The following is a 27,448-nucleotide window of genomic DNA, read 5'->3' as shown; positions in this document are numbered from 1 at the left end:
GCTCAAAATTCAAATATGGGGATGTTCTAGTAACTCTAGAACTCCACAGGCACAAATTCAGTCAAATAGGAACCTTGTATTCTGAGAAGGCAATATAAGCAACAAATCCCACAGGCTGTGTTCCATTGTTATTGACATTTCTTTAGCCGTTCTATAAAATACTGCCTCCTTTTTGTGCTGTTTACCTTGCCTGTAACATAGGAACCTCGGTTTCTCGTATGTGGTCAGTGGCTTACATCTGTTCCTCCCAAAAACTTTGTGCAAAGTTGCTGCTGCTGCTTCTACGAAGGAAAAAAAAGTGGGGGTTTGGGGACACACAAAGACATGAAGATGCTGGGAATGTTGCCCGGGAAATAGAGAGAGATATAAAGTCATCATGCTGTTTCCTCACTATATTAAAAGAGAAAAAGAAAAACACTATTTTCTTTACTACATAGCAAATTTTCATCCTAAGAACAGATATTTGCTTAGAAATCACAAGCTTAAGTAAACCTGTGTTTGAAATCCTCATTAAGTAAAAAAAAAAAAGCTCTATATTTTGTAATAAACTTGCTCGCTCATTTGCTTTGCTTTTGGTTAATGGGGCATAATCCAGAAAGGGCCAACCTTGGGCAAACCTGAAGACAGATCAGTGCTGTATCTGAACCTCACCTCCCTCCCTGGACCTCCTGCTTCGTTACCTCTCTCTCCCACCTCTCACCGCTCACCCAGCTGTTAGGTGAGCTCACTGCACTCCACCGCCCAAAACCAACCTGGTTCTGACAGGCCTTTCTCTCCCCAGACATTTGAACTTTTGCAATCCAGTATCTCAGCGTGTTTCAGTCACGTGCGATTCTTTGCGACCCCATGGACTGTAGGGGTTGCCATTAAATCCAGTATATGACTGCTCTGAAATCCAATCCCTGAAGGCCTTGTTAGTGATCTATAAACCTCAGGAAAACTAAGACAAACTAAAAAGGGTGTAACAGCTTCAGTGCATCCATTATAGAAAGTGGGCTACTCCTGGGGTATTTCACAGTAAGACCCTTTTTCAAAATGGCTTCAGATAAAATTACATCATTTCTCACCCTTGAACATGCATAGAATAGCCTACCTGAGAAACAGCCCACAACCCCAATTAAAAGTATAGGCCTTTATTTTTCAAATCCAACTATTATTGCTCGGTCATGTCTGACTCTTTGGGACCCTTTGGAGTGTAGCCTGCCAGGCTCCTCTGTCTATGGGACTCTCCAGGCAGGAATACTGGAGTGGGTAGCTATCCCCTTCTCCAGGGGATCTTCCCGACCCAGGGACTGAACCCAGGTCTCCTACATTGCAGGCGGATTCTTCCCCCACTGAGCCACCGGGGAAGATCCTTGTGAGTTTGGGTTAGTATATTTTTCTTCAGATCTGAAAGAAACACGTGCACCCCAATGTTCATCGAAGCACTGTTTATAATAGCCAGGACATGGAAGCAACCTAGATGCCCATCAGCAGACGAATGGATGAGGAAGCTGTGGTACATATACACCATGGAATATTACTCAGCCATTAAAAAGAATTCATTTGAATCAGTTCTAATGAGATGGGTGAAACTGGAGCCCATTATACAGAGTGAAGTAAGCCAGAAAGATAAAGACCGTTACAGTATACTAACACATATATATAGACTTTAGAAAGATGGTAACGATAACCCTATATGCAAAACAGAAAAAGAGACTCAGATGTATAGAACAGACTTGTGGACTCTGGGAGAAGGCGAGGGTGGGATGTTTCAAGAGAACAGCATTGAAACATGTATATTATCTAGGGTGAAACAGGTCACCAGCCCAGGTTGGGTGCATGAGACAAGTGCTCGGGCCTGGTGCACTGGGAAGACCCCGAGGGATCGGGTGGAGAGGGAGGTGGGAGGCGGGATCGGGATGGGGAATACATGTAAATCCATGGCTGATTCATGTCAATGTATGACAAAAACTACTGTAATGATGTAAAGTAATTAGCCTCCAACTAATAAAAATAAATGGAAAAAATAAAATAAAATAAAATACGGAGGTACCTAGCAGGTTTATCGACTCAGGGGGATCATTTTCAAGTACTAATATGTCAGAATGAACTAGTTTACACATGTTCCTCTTAGCATATAGGGGGGACTGTCTGCTTCTGCAGCAATGGCAGTCTGCTGGGAACATGTGACTTTTTTAATGCATCTTTTATACACACTAAAATACATCTTTTGCTTTGTGGCAGAAATAGCCTATGCAAGTCTAAAGTTCTAATTATACTAAAAAGGCATAACCTGAATCGAATCATCCAGCAAACCCAAATTTACAAAACAACTGCTCTGTAATCTCCAAAATACGTGGATGTCAGGGTAGACAAAATGTAAAGACAATTAAAGAGATGTGACAACTAAATGTAACATGGCCTAGAGCTGGAAAGGAAAGGGAGATATAGCCACAAAGGATATTATTGGAACAACTGGAAAATTTTTATGTGAACCATGTTTTAGGTAATAGCCATATATCAATGTTAAATTTTCTGAGTTTGATAATTATGTAAGAGAAGATCCTTGGATAAAAATCTGAAGGTAAAGGAATATATTTTATGCAACTGTCTTAAACTATTTGGAGAAAAAAATGTGTGTGTGTGTGTTAAGGAAGGGGGGATGGGAGATAGAGAGTAGGGAGAAAGGGGGAACAGGGAGGGAAGGTGGGAGGGAGAGTGAAAAAAAATCGTGGGAAAATGTTTTTACAATTGATATATTTGGAGGAAAGGCATGTGACAGTTCTTTGTATCGTTCTTGCAACTCTTCTGTAGCTTGAAATTATTTCAAAATGAAATTAAAAAGACATTATTAAAAGAACACAGGACTTAGCAATAAGGGTTTAGTTGTCAGGGAGGAATTGGACTGTTTAAGGTCTCAGGAAGCAGATGAGGGAGACGACAGTTGGACTGGGGAGTGGGGTACAAAGAGAAGGAAGATTAAAAAGAAGATCTTGGGGGAAATATCCTGGAAAAAACTGCATTGAAAGTGGTCACAGTCATCTGGGGAGCACAGTGCCCTGCAGGCCAAGCTGTCCCTGCCACCCCACCTTCCCCCAAGAAGGGGCACGTGACTTGTGGGAGGGGCTACACCTACTTGGACTTTAAAAGTATCTAAGATTCTGGTGTGCACTTAAGATGAGATGTAACTCATATTTTTGTTCACTGAGATATTTTGTGATTAAAAATTCTGCATGAGACAAGTGCTCAGGGCTGGTGCACTGGGAAGACCCAGAGAGATGGGATGGAGAGGGAGGCGGGAGTGGGGATCGGGATGGGGAACACATGTAAATCCCTGGCTAATTCATGTCAATGTATGGCAAAAACCACTACAATATTGTAAAGTAATTAGCCTCCAACTAATAAAAATAAATGAAAAAAAAATTCTGAGCAAAGTGGAAATGCAGTAATTTTAAAGGAATTTTCTGTTGAGTTGTGCCATGTGAACACATCTTCTTTTGGTTTTATTGTGTTTGTGGTCAGTATTGAGAAAGCAAAATCTCTGCTTACTGTATCTTTTCATAGTCATTATACAAGAAGCAGTCTTTTGTGGTCACTGTAAAATGACTATAATGTTTGGAAGCAAACAGAATCCATGTATTACTAAGGTTAGATAATTTGTTGTATCTTCAGTCCAAGGTTTCTTTATGCTTTTTAAATAATCCAGTAATAGAGTAGAATCTATTAGCCAAAATCAGTTTGGGGATTAAAAGCAAAACCTGGGGTGCGAGAGAAAAGGGTGGACTTTTACAAGATACAATCAGTAAAAATTCAGGGAAAGATCTGAAAACCCTGTATGATAATTCATACTTGTTCCTATACTGTGCCCTGAGTTGGTAATATCAGTAGCTTTTTATCATGTCCCTCTTGTCCTTAAATTTTACTTTAAAAAATGTATATCCCCAACACTTTCTACCTTTGGAATTTTTCTGTCTTCTGAGTTTTTTTTTTTTTAATGTTTAAAAATATGTCAGCATGATAGTTCAATTTTTAACTAGTGACTTGGGCATGATACAATCACTAGAATCTAAAGAGCGGTAGTCATGCCCATATGGGGAAAGATGTTTGGGTGTGTTCTTTTGAAATTGAAACTGTAAAAGTAAGTGCTTAAAAGATCTTGTTTTTTGCTCTGTATGGTAAAGACTAATTCTGTTGTATCAAGTACATAATTACTTATCATTTTCTTCCTCCCGACAGCATTAATAAAGGTTTGGTTCTAAACCCCCCCAAAAAAATTCACAAAAAGTTAACCATGAATTTATTCATGCCTTGAAGCTAAGTTAAACATAAAATTCTATTCCTACAGCCCACAGTACTACTAACGTTGTAATGATTCACATGTTGGTTATAAGAGTTATGGGGCATCTAGACTGGTTGAGCTGAGACTCGTGTTCACTGGTATCTGGGGAAGACAGTTTTTAATTGGGTAAGGAAAGGGAATTCAGTTGGAGATTGGGGTCTCAAAGGGAGAAATGAAAGATATAAGATGGCATGTCCTTCCACAACCACCACCCAGATTGAACTAGAGGTGGGTGATGAGCAGCAGATGATGATCAAAATGTCTTTTTTTTTTTTTTTTTGGCCACTCAGCGTGGCATGTGGGATCTTGGTTCCCCAACCAGGAATCAAACCTGTGCCTGGATGCCAGGGAAGGGCCCCTGCCAATGTCTTTTTTTTTTTTTTTCCATTTATTTTTATTAGTTGGAGGCTAATTACTTTACAGCATTGCAGTGGTTTTTGTCATACATTGAAATGAATTAGCCATGGATTTACATGTATTCCCCATCCCAGTCCCCCCTCCCACCTCCCTCTCCACCCCATCCCTCTGGGTCTTCCCAGTGCACCAGGCCTGAGCACTTGTCTCATGCATCCAACCTGGGCTGGTGATCTGTTTCACCCTAGATATACATGTTTCGATGCTGTTCTCTTGAAACATCCCACCCTTGCCTTCCCCCACAGAGTCCACAAGTCTGTTCTATACATCTGAGTCTCTTTTTCTTTTTTTGCATATAGGGTTATCGTTACCATCTTTCTAAAGTCCATATATATGTGTTAGTATACTGTAATGGTCTTTATCTTTCTGGCTTACTTCGCTCTGTATAATGGGCTCCAGTTTCACTCATCTCATTAGAACTGATTCAAATGAATTCTTTTTAATGGCTGAGTAATATTCCATGGTGTATATGTACCACAGCTTCCTCATCCATTCGTCTGCTGATGGGCATCTAGGTTGCTTCCATGTCCTGGCTATTATAAACAGTGCTGCGATGAACATTGGGGTGCACGTGTCTCTTTCGGATCTGGTTTCCTCAGTGTGTATGCCTAGAAGTGGGATTGCTGGGTCGTATGGCAGATCTATTTCCAGCTTTTTAAGGAATCTCCACCAATGTCTTTAAAAGACACTTTAGGATCTTCCTTGGTGGTGCGGTGGTAAAGAATCCTCCTGCCAATGCAGGAGATGGTGGGGCTCCAATCCCTGGTCCGGGAAGATCCCACATGCTGTAGAGTAACTAAGCCCGTGTGCTACAGAGCCCAGGAGCCACAATTACTGAGCCCACAATGTTGCAACTATTGAAATCCGTGAGCATAGAGCCCATGCTCCCCAACAAGAGAAGCCAAGGCAATGAGAAGCCCTCGCACCACAACTAGAGAGTTAGCCCCTGCTTGCCACAACTAGAGGAAAGTCTGTGCAGCAGCAAAGACCCAGCAGAGCCAAAAATAAATTTAAAAATTAAAAAAAAACTTTTTTTAAAGAAAGCGGGTCCCAGGGTCCTTGCACACATTCTCTGTCTTCTGTTTCCCAGACTAGCCCAGCCTCACTACGGTGGACACCTTCATGGGTACCTGGAAGTTAGTGGATAGCAGGAATTTCGATGGCTACGTAAAGTCACTTGGTGTGGGTTTTGCTACCAAGCAGGCAGCCAGTATGACCTACCACAGTCATCGAAGTGAATGGGGATACAATCACCATAAAAACCCAAAGCACCTCCAAGAATAGGGAGGTCAGCTTTGAGCTGGGAGTGAATTTCAATGAGACAACAGCAGATGACAGGAAGGTCAAGTCCATCATGATGCTGAATGAAGGCAAACTTGTCCACGGGCTGAAGTGCAATGGACAAGAGACAACACTTGTACAGGAAATAGTTGATGAGAAACTCATCCTGCCACTCACCCACAGCGGTGCAGTTTGCAATCGTACTTATGAGGAAGAGGCACGACCTATCCACTCCTTTACTGACTGCTCTTCTGCCAGTTGGCTACTCATGGGCTCGGCACCAGATTGCCTCATTTTTCTCCCCTGGCATTTTATATAAATCTACTTTGATTGGGGAAATTTTCCTGGTGTCAGGTGGCATCAGCTTGAATCCAGTTCCAATCTCGTTGTGTATGTTTGGTTCTTTAACTGCATCCAAAGGGTGCTCTGAGGTCAATAACGCAGAGCCAAGGCCAAAAAAGAAAGAAAGCAGACTTTAGGAGCCTCTGAAAAAAGCAGAGCTGCTTTGGGATCAATGTGACAAAGCATCACACAGTTTTAAGAAGGGGGCCCTTCTCTCCACCTCCGCAGAGAACTTACTCCTTCTATGGAAAATAGAAGTAACAACTTGTGGGAAGTCAGAAGACAGCAGCATTCTCATACAAGGCGCTGGTTTCATCCTGGCTGGGGGGTATGATGGGATGCTATCCACCTCTGCAGTGTTGAAGTGCCTTCTGAGGATGTGTGGGCAGCAGGTGTCAGCAAGGGACATTCAAACCAGGAAGGAAGTTTGGGTCTGCGTGGGTCTGCCCCCGAGTGTTTGGTCTGAGGCACATTCAAACACTGGGGTTTGCTAAGTTCCTGATTAAAAATGAAAAACTAAGAAAGAGCCAACTTCTTTTGTAAAAGTTACCTTATGGCATTTCAAAAATTATTTGAAGAAGTGTGCTAGCTTGCTTGGACTGCCTTTACAAAGGCTGGGTGGCTTAAATAATAGAGACTTACTTTCTCTGAGTTCTCGAGGCTGATGGTCCAGGATCAAGGCATCAGCAGGATGGGTTTGCTCAAACTACTCTCTCCTTGGTTTGCAGATGGTCACACGCTCACTGCCTACTCACATGGCCTTTTCCCTGCCCCTGTGTGCCTCTGCCATCTCTCTGTGTATCCACATATTCTCTTAGTAAGGACATCAATCAAATTGGATTTGGACCCACCATAATGGCCTCATTTTAACTTCCATCACCTTTTTTAAGGTACTATCTCCAAAGATATCACATTCTGAAGTATGGTGGACAAGGCCTCAACATAGGAATTTGAAGGGGATGAGTTCAGCCCATAACAGGAGATATCCAATTTTGATAACAGTAATTACAAACTTTCAGGAGAGCTGCATAATCTAGAGAGAGCTGCTCTGACTTTAAAGAACACAGGGTTACAATGCTCAGGTACTTTTTTAAAAATCGAAGTATAGTTGATGTACAATATTCTATAAGTTACAGATGTATAATATAGTGATTCACAATTTTAAAGGTTACACGCCATAGTTATATTGGCTAGGACTTCCCTGGTGGTCCAGTGGTTAAGAATCCACCCTGCAATTCAGGGGACACGGGGTCAATCCCTGGTCAAGGAACTAAGATCCCACATGCCATGGAGCAAAGATCCTGCATGATGCAATGAAGATCCTTCGAGCCGCAGCTGAGACCCTATGCAGCCATAAATTAAAAAAAAAAAAAAAAAAGAATCTGCCTGCTGATGAAGGGCACACGAGTTTGATCCCTGCTCCAGGAAGATTCCACATGCTGCAGAACAACTAAGCCCATGAGCCACATCTACTGAGCCTCAGCACCCTAGAGCCCGTGCTCTGCAACAAGCAAAGCCCCTCTCACCACTAGGGAAAGCGGGCATGCAGTAACAAAGACCCAGAGCAGCCAAAATATAAATACATACTTTTTTTTAACTGGCTCTATTCCCCATGTTGTACAATGTATCCTTGTAGCTTCTCATATACCTAATAGCTTATACCTCCTACTCCCCTAGGCCTATATAGCCTTTCCTCCCTCCCCTCTCCCCACTGGTAACCACTAGATTATTCTCTAGATCTGTGAATCTTTTTGTTATAGTCACTGGTTTGTTGTCTTTTTTTAATTCCACATGTAAGTGATATAATACAGTATTTGTCTTTCTCTGTTTGACTTACTTCACTTCACATAATACCCTCCAAGTTCAACAATGTTGCTGCAAATGGTAAAATTTCATTCTTTTTTGGGGGGGCTGAATATATATGTACTGGGGGCTTCCCAGGTGGTGTTAGTGGTAAAGAATTCACCTGCCAATGCAGGTAGACTTAAGAGATGCAGGTCCAACTCCTGGGTCGGGAAGATTCCATGGAGGAGGGCATAGCAACCCACTCCAGTATTCTTGCCTGGAGAATCCCATGACAGAGGAGCCTGGTGGGCTACAGTCCATAGGGTTGCAAAGAGTCAGACACGAGGGAAGCGACTTAGCACGTATATATGTACCACATCGTCTTTGTCCTTCATCTGTTGATGGACACTTAGGTTGCTTTCATATTTTGGCAACTGTAAATAATGCTGCTATAAACATTAAGGTGTGTGTATTTTTTTCCTGTGTTTTTGGTTTGCTTTTTTCCCCAAATACAGACCCAAGAGCAGAATTGCCAGCGTACGATAGTTCTATTTTTAGATTTTTGAGAAACCTCCATACTGTTTTCTGTAGTGGCTGCACCAGTTCACATTTCCACCAGCAGTTTCCAAGGGCTCCCTTTTCTCCACATCCTTACCAGTGCCAGTGCAGACTAATTCTCCAACTTCCATTCATTGTGAGCATCAGCTTACATTTGGCTACTTGTAAATCACACTTGGAAACTGTATCCGACTCATTCCAAAGATGTTCAGCACCCTTTTGGGATTAGCATTCTTTGAAGCGGGCTGATCTGCCTTCCTGCCACTCTGCCTTTACCCTTCTGCTCACCTTTCATCGCTGTGAGGCAAATTTACTTTCATAATTTTCCAAATTCTTTTCATTTACTCAGGATTCTCAGTGAAATCCACAGCTCCTCCTCCCCACAGGAATGCTCCCACCAGCATAGCTGCTTCTGCTCCCTCCAGCCACGGCTTCTGCCTCGCTGACCTCTGAGTCACCAGCCACTTGCTGACATTAGGGGAGAACCTGACCCAATCAGAGACAAAGTTCGCATACCTTGGGTCTCTTCGGCTCCCTCTATGCTTCCTAGAGCTCCTTGTTGCTCAGTTGCTAAGTTGTGTCCGGCTCTTTGCGACCCCATGGACTGAAGCACACCAGGCTTCCCTGTCCTCCACTATCTCCTGGAGTTTGCTCAGGTTCATGTCCATTTAGTCAGTGATGCTATCTAACTGTCTCATTCCCTGCTGCCCTCTTCTCTGCTTGCCAAATCAAATAGATTTAGCAATCCTTAACACTGGGCCCTTAAAAATGGGGAAAGAAGACCATTTATTGAATGGACAAAATGGCAAATAATACCCCTCAGGAGAAATTCATCACAGGTCTTAGCACCTTTCCCCTTAGAATGAAAATCACTTAGAGTGAATGGGGTTTTACTGCCACCTCCTGGATCATGCTTGGCAGCACTGGGCAGCCCTGGGCAGAGCCAAAAGAGTAGGTATCACGATAGTAAAGTGGATGTAATGTCAACTACAAAAACTCCCAAGCTCAGAACTTTCATAACTCTCCTTAAATAACTTCTTCATTCCTCTACCCTAAAAGGGAAAAGTGCCTCTCTCTCATTAACTTATTTCCTCCCAAGACTCAACAGAAGAAAGGGGATCTGATACTACACTTGATCTTAGCCAAAAGGCCCTTAAAAAAAAAAAAAAAGAAAGGGGATCTGAGATCTGACCACCTTATCTGGGATGACAAGTATAATTAAACATAGGCAGAACACTCAATGACATAAATCAAAGCAAGATCCTCTATGACCCACCTCCTAGAGTAACAGAAATAAAAACAAAAGTAAACAAGTGGGACCTGATTAAACTTAAAAGCTTTTGCACTATAAGCAACTATAAGCAAGGTGAAAAGACAACCCTCAGAATGGGAGAAAATACTAGCAAGTGAAACAACTGACAAAGGATTAATTTCCAAAATATACAAGCAGCTCATACAACTCAAAACCAGAGAAACAACCAACCCAATCAAAAAGTGGGGAAAAGACCTAAACAGACATTTCTCCAAAGAAGACATACAGATGGCTAATAAACACATGAAAAGATGCTGAACATCGCTCATTATTAGAGAAATGCAAGTCAAAACCACAATGAGATATCACCTCATACTGGTCAGAATGGCCATCATCGAAAAGTCTACAAACAACAAATGCTGGAGAGGATATGGAAAGAAGGGAATGCTCTTGCACTGTTGGTGGGAATGCAAACTGATACCACCACTATGGAAGATGGTATGGAGATTCCTTAAAAACTAGGAATAAAACCACCATATGACCCAGCAATCCCATTTCTAGGCATAGAAGGAAACCTAAGGAAACCAGGCTTGAAAAAGACACACGTATCCCATTGCTCATTGCAGCACTATTTACAATAGCTAGAACATGGAAGCAACCTAGATGCCCATCGACAGATGAATGGATAAAGATGTTGTGGTACATACGCACAATGGAATATTACTCAGCCATAAAAAGGAATGCATCTGAGTCAGTTCTGATGAGGTGGATGAACCTAGAACCTATTATACAGAGTGAAGTGAGTCAGAAAGAGAAAGATACATATCGTATTCTAACGCACATGTACAGAATCTAGAAAAATGGTTCTGAAGAATTTATTTACAGGGCAGCAATGGAGAAACAGACATAGAGAATAGACTTATGGACATGGGGAGAGGGGAGGAGAGGGTGAGATGTACTGAAAGAGTAACATGGAAACTTACATCACCATATGTAAAATAGACAGCCAACGGGAATTTGCTGTATGGCTCGGGAAACTCAAACAGGGGCTCTTTATCAACCTAGAGGGGTGGGATGGGGAGGGAGGTGGTAGGGAGGTTCAAAAGGGAGGGGACATATGTATACCAATGGCTGATTCATATTGATATTTGACAGAAAACAAAAAAATTCTGTAAAGCAATTATCCTTCAGTAAAAAAAAATTTTTAAAAATACATTCTCCAGGCTGCATTGCATTTCCCAGTTTAAAATAATTTTTGATCTACAATATACTTTGTACCAAACTATGTTATCTGAATCTGGTGTTTGCATTTGTTTTCAGGAGGTGGGAAACATACCTACAAAGGAAAATCTCCAACAGTAGAGCTGAAATCTGCTTCAGCTTTTTTTTAAGACCTTTAATATCCTTCATTGACTAAAGCATAGTTACTCCAATACTTTGGCCACCTGATGCAAAGAGCTGACTCATTTGAAAAGACCCTGATGCTGGGAAAGATTGAAGGCAGGAGGAGAAGGGGACGACAGAGGATGAGATGGCTGGAGGGCATCACCGACTCACTGGACATGAGTTTGAGTAAACTCTGGGAGCTAGTGATGGACAGGAAGGCCTGGCGTGCTGTGGTCCTTGGGGTCACGAAGAGTGGGACATGACTGAGCGACTGAACTGAAGTGAACTTTCACCAGCTTGGTCCCCATGGTAAATTTTTTCAGATTTACTCATTTATTTTTATTTTTGTCTGTGCTGGGTCTTCGTTATAGAGTGAGGGCTTTCTCTAGTTGCAGCGAGTAGGGGCTGCCCTTCGCTGTGAAGCGTGGGCTTCTCGTTGCCGTGCCTCGTCTTCTTGTGGAGCAAAGCTCTGGGGCACACGGGCTCCAGGGCACAGGCTCAGTAGTGTGATGCACGGGCTTAGCTGCTCTGAGGCATGTGGGATCTTCCCAGTTCAGTTCAGTTCAGCCGCTCGGTCGTGTCCGACTCTTTGCGACCCCATGGACTGCAGCAGGCCAGGCCTCCCTGTCCATCACCAATTCCCGGAGCTCACCCAAACTCATGTCCATTGAGTCGGTGATGCCATCCAGCCATCTCATCCTCTGTTGCCCCCTTCTCCTCCTGCCCTCAATCTTTCCCAGCAACAGGGTCTTTTCCAATGAGTCAGCTCTTTACATCAGGTGGCCAAAGTATTGGACCCTCAGCTTCAGTCCTTCCAATGACTATTCAGGGTTGATTTCCTTAAGGACTGACTGGTTTGATCTCCTCGCTGTCCAAGGGACTCTAGAGTCTTCTCAACAAACACCCATGGCTTTATCATTTATTAATTGAGTGACACGATAAATTTCTTAAGCTTTTGAAGCCTATACTTTGCCTGTAAACCATGACAAACATTCCTACCTTCACAGGGCTACTATTACAATTGTCAGATAAAAATCACAGAGCTAGACAGTTTGGAACAGAAAGAGATTATAAAAAAAGATGTGGTTCCCAATCTTTAAAGACACAGAAATTTTGGTGGCGGCAGCAACACTGGGTATTGATCTTGCCTGTCTATGTGCTTTCAGAATCTGGCCCTGACTCTCCTGGAGGGTCTAGAAGTAATTCAATAAACAGCTTTTCTATTTGAAAAATATATAATGGAGGAGACAGAGAGGTGGGTATATATGTAAGCAAATGGACTGATGATCAAAAGAAGAAGACTAAACGGAGATTTGACAGGGACAGAGTAAAGGGACAATGTAAGTGATTAGTTAATCCCACTAGGAGATTGTAAGTCCAAAAATATGGAAAACCCCTGTAAGTTCATGATAGCTCAAGAAAGCAAGTTTACCTAACCATACAACCAAGCAGGCTTTCTTAGCAACAAAACCATGCAACAGAAGCACAAGACATGCCCCAAAGCAATAAAACAATGGTGGCATGAGACCCACCACTTGCCCAGTGAACTCAGTAAGTTAATGACCCCTAGGACATGATCTCTGCACACATAAGTAACAACAATAATTTGCAGACCTAGATGAACCATGTAGGTTCAAGAAAATTCCCCTGCTCAACCTGGAGGAGGAACTGATGACGGAAGCACAACGTCTAGTCAAGAGAGACAAGGAAGTTATTCTCCCTCTCCCCACTTTTCTTTTGACTGTAAAATTGTAGCCCAGTAAGTTCTCAGTAGGCAGCATTTCTTGCCCACCCACTTGTAAGCCTCAGAAGTGTCCTAGTGTAATAAATCACTTCTTATCTACCACTTTTCTCTAACTGAATTCTTTTTTGTGCCGAAACATAAAGGACTATAGTGCCAGAGCTCGTCAGAGCTCCTGAAACACCACCAAACAGGTTCAGGTTCAGGAGAGAAGTAACCAGTGGAGACGCTGTTGTGGGACAGAAGGATTGGTTTAATTCAAGCAGCAGTTAATGGTGGTCACCTTCCACATTTAGAGGCACATGAGTGTGTGTTCAGTCACTTCAGTCATGTCCAACTCTTTGCAACGCTAAGGACTGTAACCCTCCAAACTCCTCCATCTGTGGAATTCTCCAGACAAGAATACTGGAGTGGGTTGCCATTCCCTCTTCTAAGGGATCTTCTGACCTAGGGATCAAACCCGTGTCTCCTGTGTCTCTTGCATTGACAGGTGGATTCTTTAGCACTGAGCCACTGGGCTCTAGAGGCATGGAGATAGCTAAGTGGAGATAAACTGACATAAAAACCTGTTCTCTTGACTGACTAGAGATCCTACCCTAGTGTAGGGAGAAAACATGCTGAATTGAAATATTTTGGTTTCACTTTCCTGACTCCTCATTTAATTCATGTTAACCAATAACACGGTTTCTAAAACTTGGCTAGAGCCATCCTCACTTCTACAGGAGATGACCCTTCATGCCAAAGTAGAAGAAGGGATTAAATAAGGCTATGCAATGGAGGGAAATAAAATTTCACTGAAAGCAAAGGAAAACAACATTTTGTGGGTGAGTTTTTGTTTTGTTTTCAGTTTCTCAGTATATAATAACATCACAAATATCCACAAGAGTAATATCCAAAAATATCTACAAACACAAAGCTCTAAATCACAAGTTACTTATAAGTGATGACAAGTGATTGGTGGTAAGGCACTTCTCAGAAAGACATGTTAAGAAACAGATAAGCTTTATCATAATTATGAGCTTTCCTGGTGGCTCAGTGGTAAAGAATTCACTTGCTAATGCAGGAGACTTGGGTTCTATCCCTGGGTCAAGAAGATCCCCTGGAGAAGGAAATGGCAACCAACTCCAGTATTCTTGTCTGGGAAATCCCAAGGACAGAGGAGTCTGGAAGGCTACAGTCCATGGGGTAGCAAAAGAGTCAGAGACCAGTTAGTGACTAAACAACATGGTAATTACACTTTCAAGTTACTTCACGTCTGAAGCTACAAAGAGAGAAAATTAGACCTTTTAAAAAGTGATGTGAGAACAAATTTTCCATTCGCATGGAGGAATGTTAAGGGCCCATTGCTAATGCTAAAACACAACACAAAACAATGGGAAAAAATGCATTTAGTCCAATTTTCTAAGACCAGCCTTAAAACCTGAAAAACAGTGATGCTGAGGTCTCTCATTCCTGCCAATGGTTCGGTTATAGGAAGCAGAGCTTAGAAAACAAAGTCAAGCACATTTTCCCATCTAGTGTAACACATAATTTACTATAGATCCAGCCTTGGAGCAAAACTAAAGCGAAGGAACCAACAATGAGAGAGTCACAAGAGAAAACGCATCTTCTGTGGCCCCATTTCTACAGGATGTTAGCTATCCTAACCAAGCAAGGTATTCTCTCTTACCAAGGAAGGTATTCTCAACCAAGAGAACCAGGTTTTAAGATTGAGTTTATCACAGTTTTTACCAGGTCATCTTTACAAGACAAGTAAAGGACAAGTCAGGACCAGGCTGCTTGGATCACTGGCTGTACAAAAACATTAACTTGCTACCCCTGTTTCCTAAATTTTGAAAAGAAAGTTAACAGATTATTTCAAACTTATTTGTTAAAAATATGCAGTGCTGCATGCATTATTCATGGTCTCAAATAAAAACCAAGCAAAAACCATATATGGAGCTCAGTAAGATATAATATTTATTAATTTTAAAACATACATACACACAGCAAGCCCATTTCCCCCACCAGTACATACATATATTTTCTATTAGTAAGTGGCTTAATCACATCTTTGTAGGTGAGAAAAAGTTAAAGTAACCTCAAACTGAAAAGAAGGATTATTTTGGTTCAGTATCTATGGCCCCAATTTGTAAAATCTTTTTCAAGTAGTTCTGCAAGTTCTAAACAGATAAGATCCTCAAGTCTTAACCTGGACTTACAGTAAATCATTATTAGCTCCTTAACTCTGAAGTTCACAATATGTTTTAATAAACAAAAAAATGCCCAAAAGCAAATATAGAAATAAGAAGGTTATAGATCTTAGATCCTTAGACACTGAGATGATATTTTCACACTGATCTAAAAATTAAAACAACATAGAAATAAACTAGAGAAACACTTGGCTTTTTAAGTATCATCTGTTTTCCATGCTGTCGAGTCTCTTGGCAGTATTTTTCAAAGTAAAAATAAAATAATATTTTAATGTGAAGCCAATTAGTACTTACACACGAATTTTGTTCAGCATGTTAGCCATAACAATCTAGTCAAATACCTGGTCAGAGGTTAAAGATAGAATTTCAGAATCAAGACCAAATTTTAGTTGAACCACCAATAGACTCCACATTGGAGCCTCTTATTTTGCCTCCTCTGGAATGTCCTACTCTTTTGAAGCCCAAGTGTCTAAGGTCAGAATTTCAATATTAAGCTCCCAGAGAAAAGTGCTAGTTAAATTTGGGAGTTAAGTTCTAGCCAATGCCTTCTGGAAAAAAAACAACATGTTGTTAAAATTTGTTAAGGCAAAAAAAAATGTCCACACAAATTCTGGTCCCCTTAACAACTATTCTCTAAATGTGGAGCATGACTTACAACCCAGAAACCAAAATCCTGCAGTCCAATTGGTTTAACATTACCACACAAAAGTGTGGACCACTCTGCTAGTGAAGATGTATGGGCTGATGGTAAATGATCTTGCACCTTGACAAAAAGTTTGGGGGAAGGCCTAAGTGTTTGAGGAAACAGAGAGAGGAACATCTCTAGGTTCTGTCTAATGTCACCTTCAAACTATCAGTGGGACAAGAGTGAAGTCCTAACAGTGGACATTCCCTCCCTAAAGCATTTCCAACTGGGGAGTTTCATAGACACTGGCCCAGAAAAGAGCAATCAGCCTGAGTCGACTGGTATAACGCAGTTTCAGCCTTCGAACTCTGTATGGTTACCTCTTTTATTTTTTCAAATGAGAAGCACAGTACTCAGCTCCAAGGTAAACTTAACAAAATTCTTCTTCACCACTCATTTCCATCACATTCCTACACACAGGAACATGAGCACTAGAATCTTACAAAACAAAGGACTATCCAATGCCAGAACCACACTAAGTTATTAGAAATAAAGGTTTCTTTGCAAAATTTGCTTTAGTGTGGTTCTTAGAAGATCAGCAGAGAGGCCAAATTCCCACAATAACACTGATCAAACATTAACAATAATCACAGAAACCAAAGATACACTTCTATCCAGAGAGTAGTTACTTTTCTCCTTAAAGCATAGAAACAAGCAAGATTTTTAAACGTGTTTTATAATTAAGTTTGGGTAAAGGAAACATTTTCTCTTTTTGATCCTATTTTTTGTTGTTGTTGTTTTCTTCAATTGATCCTAGTTTTGATCATCTACCTCCACTGAACTCACTTCCAAATAAATGTACTCATTTATACAGATAACACACAAGATTCAATGCATAAATAACAAAACCTTTTAAATGCTTCTCTCTCTCTTTTTTTTTACTCACTTTAAATACACAATCTACTAATAGTAAATACACATTCATAGAACAAGAACCCTATCACTATTCTTTCATTTAATACATCTTGAAATAGCATCAATGGACTTGAAAGGTGAGGGCATAACAGTTTTTCAATCTTTCTGTGAAACACATGGATTATGTCTTTTCTTCTGCTGCGAAGCCTTTCTCAGAACGCAGGCAGTTCAGATGTCAATGCTCAAAGCCATGAATCTCTGCTTCTAGAATTCTGTTGCACAAGAATGTCGTCTCAGGTACCACAGAAGCATCTAAAAGCAAAGGGGGATATACATCACCCAATAGTTTATATAAATTCCTTCTAGAAATTAATTTCTACCTCTCTTGTTTTCTTACCCTGTCTATATTGATAGTCTTGGTAGGTATTACATAGTCTAAGAAAACCATGTGTATCAAAACCAAGATTTTAAAGACAGTCTTCGGGATAATTACTCACCAAAATTATCATGCATAGCACATCCCCTTTTATATAAATAATGACTAATTTTGACAAAATAGATGCAAGTTTTAAGAGAGCTTGAAGTTTACACAGTATGTATAATAAATGCATTGCAAATGACTTCTACTGGGGCCTTGGAAAGGACCTCTAAAAATGAGAAATTAAAATTTAAAATTTGTTCACATCACAGTAAATTCACATTTGGTGTCACAGACAATCAAAATACTTTGTGGAGGTTGAAAGATTAATTCCAACAACACAGTTATGAGAATGAATGGGGTTTTATTATCAATACATTTCACGGATGAGATATTCAACTTTGAATGATGTGTGTGAGCTCACATAGAAAATTATCACCCCCAAAAGGTCTGATTTGGAGGGGGTCTGATTTTGATTTTTAGCATTAAAAAGTTCTATTTAAAAGGAAAGCAATCACTGGGTTTAGTGCTGATACCTCTTTATTAGGAAAAATATTATCTAGCAATCATTTACTCTTTCTTGTTTTACAAGCCCAAAGGGCATATGACTGATAAGAGAGGTAAGTCTGTATCCTCCTGGAGCACTTGTCACCCTAAGTTCACATTACTGTATCCAATAAAATATAGCAGATTAGTTTAAAAGCAAGAGATGTAAGCTCTATGAAAAAGGATTTCATCCCAGAGACAAACGCTACTCCTGTTTGTTTGTTTTTTTTTTTAAGTGGTACCATTCTTTGTCTATCAGGAGTTCCCACAGAGCCAAACATGGAAGAATATTTTGGCTGAGAATCTGTAGCTTTAGCAAGCTATTAACACAAAACATTTCCCATGAAGGGTAACACAGCTCCAAGTGTGAGAAATCGGACCTACCCGTTTCAGAAGCGACAGGACACTCAGTGTTGGTGTTCCACGGGAGGCAAATCAGCCTCTGAATCATCTGACAGGGAAGACTTTGACACCTAGAAGTTAATAATTGAACATAACATTTTCTCAGTAATTGCCAAAGTCCTACCTCCCCCACATCCCAATTCTTGTTCAAACATCAGATGATTAGGATGAACTATTCATATGGATAGCTCAAGCTGCTTATACAGGAAAAGATGAAGTAATGGCTTCATCATACTCTTTGACTTCATTGTTGATAAATATGCTAAATGATACTTCTGATGTGCCAGGGCAATGTAAACCTGCTGTAACCCACGTTTACTACCTATCAAAAAAATAAATGAATCAAAACCCTTTGGAAAAAAAAAACAAAAAACTGGGGATGAAGGACAAGAGTCAAAACTTGGAGATACAACCCTTCATGTGGGAGTAAGTTTCCAGTTTTGTTGTTTATCACCACTGTGACTTTGCCCAAAGGGCAAGCCCTGCTATCAGAGTAGTGAGGAAGTGCAAGATAGATCAGTAGAAATTACTCAATCTGAAAAAACAGAAAAAAGATTGAAGAAGGTAAATAGCCTCAGGAACCTGTAAAAACAAAACAAAACAAAAACCTACCACAAGGCCTATCATATAAGTCACTGGAATTTCATAACAAGAAAAGAAAGAAATCATGGCAGGGAAAAATATTTGAAGAAATAATGACCAAAACTTGCCAAATTTGGTAACAGAAATCAGTTTGCAGGTTCAAGGAACTCAGCAAATTTCAGAAGGATACAAAGAGAACTATGCCCAAATATAAGATATTCAAGCTAATGAACACAAAAGACAAAAATCAGACATTGAAAGCAGCTAGAGAAAAATGACCGAGAAGGCACTGGCACCCCGCTCCAGTACTTTTGCCTGGAAAATCCCATGGACGGAAGAGCCTGGTGGGCTGCAGTCCATGGGGTCGCTAGGAGTCAGACATGACTGAGCGACTTCACTTCCACCTTTCACTTTCATGCATTGGAGAAGGAAATGGCAACCCACTCCAGTGTTCTTGCCTAGAGAATCCCAGGGACGGAGGAGCCTGGTGGGCTGCCGTCTCTGGGGTCACACAGAGTCGGACACAACTAAAGTGACTTGGCAGCAGGGAAAAATGAAACACTACATACAGAGGAACAGTTCAAATACCTAATAATTTTCCACCAGAAACTGTAGTGACTAGAAGACAGAGAAATAATTATCTTTATAGTGCTTAGAGAAAAAATTTATTTTTAAAATCTACCAACTCATGTTCTAAAAAAAAAAAAAATCTACCAACTCATGTTTTATATCCAGTGAAAATATAGTTCAGGAAAGAAGGCAAAATAATAATGTCATTCCCAAATGAAAGAAAAGTAAGAGTTTGTCACTATCATACCTGCTCAGTAAAAAGCATTAGGAGGTTTTCCAGACAGAAGGAAAATAATATCAGAAATTAAAACTGTAATCTTTAAGAAAGAAGGAAGAACAACATTAAAAGTCAGTAGCTAGGTAAACATAGAAAACTACTTTTTCTTGCATAAACTGTTTAAAATACTTATGACTATTTTAGCAAAAAGATAACATAGTGTAGTGAGGTTTTCTATGTATGTGAATAAAATACATATGCTAACTCTAACATAAAGTTCAGGTGTGGGGAAAAGAAATAGGTTTGGAAAGATTCTACATTTTATAAGTGATACAATACTTACTCTAAGTAGACTACAAAAAAATTAGTTACATACACTGTAATCCCTAGAGAATTCATTAAAAAATAATGCAGAGATTATCACCAAAGAGCCAATACTAAAAATATTTAAATACAAAATAAGACTGGAAAGGGAAAACAGAGGAACAAAAAACAACTAATAAAAAGATAGTGCTAGATCCAAACACATGAATAATCATATTAATATTTATTTGCCTAAATATTCAGTGGTAGGAAGGATTCTAAAGATATTCCCCTAAGATATCTGTCCCTGGTTAGTCAATCAAACTCACTTAGCTACTGCTGTGAAAGAACTTTGCACACAAAATTAATTTGGCAATTCAGCTGACCCTCAGATAGAGAGATTATCCTGGTGGGCCCAAGGAATCACATGTGCCCTTAAAAGCAGAAGAATGTCAGAGAGGTGAGGCAGATGAGGTAAGAGTGAGTCAAAGGAGTAAGAAAGTTTCAACCACAGTTGCTGGCTTTGAGGGCTGTGGAATTAGGCCATGAGCCATGTGAATGGCCTCTAGAAGCTGAGAACAACCCACCAGGTTTCAGTCAGAAAGGAAACGGGACGTCAGTCCCACAACTTCATGGAACTAGATGCTGCCAACTACTTGAATGAGTCTGGAAACGGATTCCCCCTCCAGAGCCTCCAGAGCGAAACGCAGTCCTGCTGACATCTTAATTTCAGCCTATGAGACTCTCAAGGAGAGCAGCAGCTGTACCTTGACTTCTGATCTATGGAAATTGTGAGGTAACAAATGGAGATTGTTTTAAATTGGTAATAACTTGTTAGCAGAAATAGAAAACAAACAGATATTCCAATTAAAAGAATCAGAACTGACAGAATGGATACAGAGGGAAGATCCTAATTTATCTGCTGTTGGCAAAAGAAACACTTTAAACATAAAAACCAGAAAAGCTGAAAGTAAATGAAAGTATTGATAGAAAGATATACTATGGAGACAAATAACTGTAAGTACGCTGGAGTGAAGGCTTCCCAGGTGGCATGAGTGGTAAAGAGCCCAAAGAACCCACCTGCCAGAACAGCACATATGAGACGTGGGTTCGATCCCTGGGTCGGGAAGATCCCCTGCAGGAGGGCATAGCAACCCACTCCAGCATTCTCGCCTGGAAAATTCCATGGACAGAAGAGCCTGGTGGGCTACAGTCCACAGGGTCGCACAGAGTCAGACATGACTGAAGTGACTCAGCACGCAAGCAGGCTGAAGTGACTATTTTAATCTCAGATAAAACAGACTTCGAGGCACAGAGCACCACGAGAGATAAAGTGAGACACTTCAAAATGATAAAAGGGACAATGTATCAGAAAGACAAAACAAGTATAAACGTGTCTGTACCTAATACAACAGATTTTTAAAAATGCATGCAAAAATAAACAGAAAAATAGACAATGCCACAATCACAGTGAAAGATCTTGATAGCACTCTTTCAGGAACTCATGGAACTAAACAAAAAAATAATCAAGAATATATAGTGTTTGAGCACTATCAACCTTAATCAAATTTCACATTTATAAAACACTACATCCAACAACTAATTATATACATTATTTTTAAGAGAATAAGGTTTATTCACCAAGACAGACCATGTGCTGGGCCATAAAACACATCTCCATGCATCTAAAAAAATCGAAATCATACAGAGTATATTCTCTGACCACATGGAATTAAATTACAAATTAATAATAAAGTATCTAAAGAATACCCAAGTATCTGTTCAACAACACATTTCTAAATAATTATTGGGTTAAAGAAGAAATTACAAGGGAAATTTTTTAAATGTTTGACCAGAATGATAATGAAAATATAACATATGGAAATTTGTGGGATGAAGCAAACAATGCTTAGAGGAAAAAAAATTGAAGTTATGTCTGTAAATATAAGATGTGTAAGCTTGGGAGGGGAGGATGAGGGAGTGGAGACAGATTCCATGGATTAAGCAATGCTTCACTTATACAATCTATCTTACAGATTGTTCCAGAAGGCATATGACAGACTTTTATAAATGTGAAAATGTTCTGCAGTTCAGTGCGCTGATGAACACCATAAAGGAAGGGCGCAAGGCAGGGCGCAGCCTCAGAAGGCAGGCCCTTGGTTTTCTGTCTCCAGCTGGGTCTCTTCCCACCTAGATTTTCCACACATAAATTCATGTTATTTTGGTGTTAACCTGTGCTTTTTCAATACACCTATATTCTCTTTCGTTGTATTTTAAATGCAAATGGAAGCTGAACAAATAACCTGAGAGGAAAAACAGCAGAACCAGTTTACAAATATAAAACGATTAGTTCAGAATGAGAAAGAAAAATATTGAAGAAGGGGGAAGGCAGCTGAAGTTTTTCTTCCATTGAATGCAACAAGATTGAGCTGTGTTGACCCCAAAAGTGCTTTGAACAATAATGTGCTCACAAAGAGCAAGTGGGAAATTTTGCTTTTAAAATCTGCTTTACATTTAACTTTAGCAGTATACGAGGAATTTCCCGCAACATTGTAGTTCCTAAAAATAAAATCTGTGGCCATGCTTCATCTTCACACAATAGGAATCTGTTTAGCTTTAATGATGTTGCTCCCGAAATGGCTGGCAAGGGATAAGGCAAAAAGCAACAGCCGTCTGTAAATGTTTTTCTCAGAATCACTCAGTAACTGCCTCTGTAATTTGTTATAATCAGCAATATCATTCCCCTTGTTTTCAGAGCTGTACAAATTATTTCAGAAGTAACAGTAGGAAAAAGCACCCACATAGAGGAGGAGGGTAGATACAGGGGCTGTCTAGGAAATGGAGATACTTAAACAATCGGGATGGAGAATTCCAAAATAAAAGTTGCAGCAAGCAGAAGTAAAAACTTGTTTGAGGAAGAAAAGTGGGGGAAAAAAAGAAGTAAAGGGAAAAATTCAGTGATACATGTCTCAAGTTTGCAGCTAGTTATGGATGGCCCAAGAGATTAAAAAGTTTGCCAGTTTTCTTAGGGATATGACTATTGTTGATATGAAAGTAGCAGAAATGTAAATATTCTGGAGAGATAAGAGAAATTACAGAAAAAGACTATATGGAATAGAAAATCTCTAGCACGAACCTAGAGGGGTGGGATGGGGTGGGAGGTGGTAGGGAGGTTTAAGAGGGAGGGGACATATGTGTACCTCTGATTCATGTTGATGTATGGCAGAAACCCACACAATACTATAAAGCAATTATCCTTCAATTAAAATAAATAAATTTAAAAAGAAAATCTCTAGCATGGATGGAACAGATTGCCCTAGGGAAAAGTGTCAAATAAACAATACCTTTTAAGAGGATAAAAATAATTCCAGAGTTTAACTCTTTGAAAGATGGGTAATATTAATAATTTTGGTATTATTGCAGTAAAATGCCATAAGCTACAATAAAGAATAGGTATGTTAAAGCCACGGCTAGGTTACATACACACACACACAATTTTTTAACCTACAAAAAACTGATCACTGTAAGCTGGCAAATGTTTATGTAAATATATATGTAATAAGGGTGCTTAATGCAATGAATCATAAAATAAAATTAACATGCAAATTTTACAGATATCACTAATAAACCTACCCAATCCATAAAAGCAAACTCTCCATATGACACTTTAAAAGGAAGTATGCGTGCTAAGTCACTGCAGTTGTGTCTGACTCTTTGCAACCCTAAGGAATGTTGCCCACCAGGCGCCTCTGTCCACGGGATTCCCCAGGCAAGACTATTGAGTGGGTTGCCATGCCCTCCTCCAGGGGATCTTCCCCACCCAGGGATCGAACCCACGTCTCCCACAGTTTCTGCACTGCAAGTGGACTCTTTACCGCTGAGCCACCCAGGAAGCCCAAAAGAAAGTATGAGAGAAACCCAAGTTCCACGAAACCTACAGAGAGTATTTCTGTACCTGCTGTAAGGCGATACTGGGGGTGTGCAAGTCAATTGTGGCCAGAGACGGAATTCGAGATTCTGAAAGATGTTTGTTCTCTTTCTTTATTAGCCTGGAATTCCGAGCTAGACAAAAATAACCATGAACAGAGTGAGAAAATGAGACATTTTTGTTAGTTTTTCACATTCTATATCTGTCCTCCAGTTTGTAGTTATTCTACATAAGTCTACATTTTCACATACTTAAATATGTAAAGTTACTAAAAATTTTAATATTGTTAGTTTACTTAACATACATTTTAAATAATGTATACAAAAAGGCTGAAATAGTAAAAAGCATTATAAACATACCGATGCCTTCCAGGGCTTTTAGTTCGGGGAGATGATTATAATTTAGTTCAGGCAAACGGACATCTGTCTTTGAGTATTCCCTTCTTTTCTTATTTGCCTGAAGTAGGCTCTTTTCACTAGCAACCTAATATCATCAGAACGGTTAACACAAATGAATTAGCTTCCAGGTAAGCTTGTCCCCTTTCATAACTACTATACTCATATCTTAAAATTTGTGGAATTCAAAAGCTGGAATAATATAAAGTTTGAGGAACACTAATAACAAATGAAACAACTTCACCCATTTATTTCAAATCTCTTCCTAATTTACTAAAATTGCTAACAAGTGGGGTACTTGATTGCTATGAGTTTCTCCTTCTCCGTCCACCAACTGTCAGTCTAAGTTCTGGCAAGCGTCACAAGGTTAAAAGATGGGCATCAGTGTCCTGGTCTTTCAGGCCAGCAAGGTCAGGCCTTCTGACACTTGCTGGACTTTTATGCATATAGTTGTTACTGACACCTGAATTGTGAATAGTTCATCTTGTCACAGATCACATCTCCTAGCACATTTTTCACTTTCCCAATGGTAATCTTGTTACTCGTTTTTTTACATTTGTCCTTGTCTCGCTCCTCAGCATTAGCAAATGATATTATCTTCCTAGAAATACATTTTATTAGGGTATAAAGTATAAAATTATTATTCCAATTATTTTCCTAATCTTTCTTAGTACTATTACTTCATATTATATAAAGTCTGGAAAAATAATAAAAAACAGCAGTAGCACCTCAATTCTGCACCTTTGTGAGTTTGACATTTTCCCAATCTGTTTCATTTAAGAAACACAGAAACTCTACAATCTTTTCCACATTTTCAAAACAGATGATACACAGAGATATTATATGATTTAACCATATATAGATGATTAAATCATATGTTTGTCCATGTATATACACATACATATATAAACAGTGAAATATACACACAAAGACTATAATGACAGTGTTAAGCCCCTAAGGTTCCAGACGTCTTGAGTTTAGTATTCTGTGAACTACCCTGCCTCCCAGAAAGTCTTCAGAAGTCCTGTGGTGAACTTTTGAGTTTCTTTATTTGAGATGTTTCTATTTACTCTTTTAATAGAATAAGTGCTAAGCCTCAAGTTTCAAATCAACTATAAAATAAAATAATTAGTTTTTTTTTTAAAAAAAAACTATCTGCAAGTAAAAAACAATAAAATAAAATAATGAGTCCAAACTACTAGATTTGTACACTCAAAAAGTGACAAGTTAAAATACATAAGAGATGTTTACAATAATATACTTATTTACATCTCAGAATCAGGGTACAAAGCATAGGAGAAGGGTATTGATAGTCAACCTAGAAGTTGAAGAAAGTGTATGCTGAGTTCTGCCTCTGTTAATTTTCGTTAAGAAAAGACTCCATGGGTCTTCTCCCCACTAATCTTTACCTCCTTTCTTGAGTCCCTGTTCCAAAGGAAGAGAAACAGAAATGCGATCTAAAATTATCAGCCACCGTTGATTATGTAATGCCTGAAAAGAAGCCAGCTACTTTGAGAAGCCTTGCTGATTAAAATAGTCTTTCAAAGCAGATCAGGAATATAAAGCACACAAAAAAAATCCATAAATAAATGAGCAGAGTATAGCAAAAAAAAAAAAAAGGAAAGTACTATGGATACAGAAATTATAGGCTAAGAATAGTTAAAAGAAAAATAAATGCACTGTCTCAATCATGAGAGATAGGCAAAGAAGGGTATACTTTTCAGCTCTGAGGATGATGAAAGAGGTAGAGAAGGGAAAGTCGTGAGAAAAATGCTCCCTTGGAAATACACATCCATACCCCCCTGTTCCTGGCAGAAGAATCCACTCACCACATTTCTTAAGCAGTTTAAATGCATGTGACACTACTCAAGGTGTGGGGCAGAGCAGTAATAAAAACAAGGAAAGTACAAATCCCTCCTGGGAAGTCTCCATTCACGGAAAGGGGTAGCAGGAAAAACAGACAATGTACAAATAAGAGAACACAGAGGATGTCATGTAAGGCAACCAGGGGTGGGGAACTCAACAAGGGGAGGGGAGAAAATAATAGGAGACAAAATGAGTTAAAATGTTTGAGAAGACTTCACAGTAAGATTGCATGAAACTCAAGAGGGAGAGAAAGTAAATTCTTTGGATGATCTGGGGTAAGGATGCTCTGAAAGAGCGGAAACAGCAAGTACAAAAACCCAAATGTGGGAGCATGTCTAGCCACGTTCTAGGAATAGCAAGGAAATCAATGTGATTGGACTTGTTTAGTTGCTAAGTCATGGCTGACTCTTTTGCAAACCCATGAGCCCCCAGGTTCCTCTGTCCATGGGATTTCCCAAGCAAGAAGACTGGAGTGGGCTATCATTTTTTTATTCCCAGGGATCTTCCCAACCCAGGGACTGAACCTGTGTCTGCTGCATCGGCAGGTAGATTCTTAACCACCAAGCCATCAAGCTGGATGGACTGGAGTGATCAAAAATGAGAGTAGCCAGGAGTGGGATGGAGGGGTGCAAAGGGTAAATCACTCAGGGAGCAAAAGGGCCTGAAAGCACTTTGGTTTTTCTCAGAGCTAAGAAGCCAACAGAGGGTTTTGAGTGGAAAAGCAATGATGATTCAACTTAACTTTTAAAAGAAGCCTTCTGGCCTAATAATACTCCCTAAACCTTCAGAAGACCCATGAACCCTGACATGATTCTACTACTGCCATCTGACACTATGTTTTAATTTGTTTATTCTCTACTAGACCAGGAGCTCCTTGAAAAAAAAGATTAACTTATTCTTCTCCAGTGTTTTCTGCTTAATAGATAATAAGTATCTGTTAAGTGAGTAAATAGAATACTTCTACCAGAAATCTGAGCTGGGTGAGATAAGATAATTTACCTTTTCGTGTACTCTATAAAGGTACTGATTACCAAACATTAAGTTAAGAAAATTTGTGATTACTGAAAAAAATTAAAACAGATGTCATTTTAATAACAACATCTTTTGACTGAGGTATAGTTGATTTACAATGTTGTATTAATTTCTGCTATACAGGAAAATGATTCAGTTATATATACATTCTTTTTTATATTCCTTTCCACTATGGTTTATCTCAGGATATTAAATAATAGTTCATTGTGCTGTACAGTAGGACATTGTTGCTTATCTATTCTATATAATAATAACATCTTACATTTAAATTTCTAGATTTATAAAACTTAAACTTGACTTTGACAGGCTGGGATGATATATACATAGTTAAGTTTCTACACTATGATGTGTTTCCCAACAAAACTCTCAGTTCTTCA

The 27,448-nt window shown here is 39.6% G+C and overlaps 1 protein-coding gene and 1 pseudogene across 1 annotated transcript in view; one reads left to right on the top strand and one right to left on the bottom strand.

Annotated features, from left to right (window-relative positions):
* Window positions 1–4,072: 4,072 nt before the first annotated feature.
* Window positions 4,073–9,154, top strand: LOC110144239 (fatty acid-binding protein, heart pseudogene; annotated as a pseudogene).
* A 5,862-nt stretch (window positions 9,155–15,016) lies between these two features.
* The window catches only part of CDKL2 (cyclin dependent kinase like 2), a 43,258-nt gene continuing 30,826 nt past the window's right edge, over window positions 15,017–27,448 (bottom strand). Inside the window, exons 11-14 of the mRNA XM_020904131.2 lie at window positions 24,138–24,261; window positions 23,806–23,912; window positions 18,161–18,249; window positions 15,017–17,124 (exon numbers count right to left, since the gene is read on the bottom strand). Of these exons, the coding sequence (XP_020759790.2) occupies window positions 18,184–18,249; window positions 23,806–23,912; window positions 24,138–24,261 (297 nt within the window). The 3' untranslated portion in view covers window positions 15,017–17,124; window positions 18,161–18,183. The remainder of the gene's footprint in view (window positions 17,125–18,160; window positions 18,250–23,805; window positions 23,913–24,137; window positions 24,262–27,448) is intronic.

Source organism: Odocoileus virginianus, chromosome 29 (assembly GCF_023699985.2).
Source record: "Odocoileus virginianus isolate 20LAN1187 ecotype Illinois chromosome 29, Ovbor_1.2, whole genome shotgun sequence".
NCBI lineage: Eukaryota > Metazoa > Chordata > Mammalia > Artiodactyla > Cervidae > Odocoileus > Odocoileus virginianus.
The sequence above is the reverse complement of the archived record's forward strand: the minus strand, read 5'-3'. Positions and strand labels throughout refer to the sequence as shown.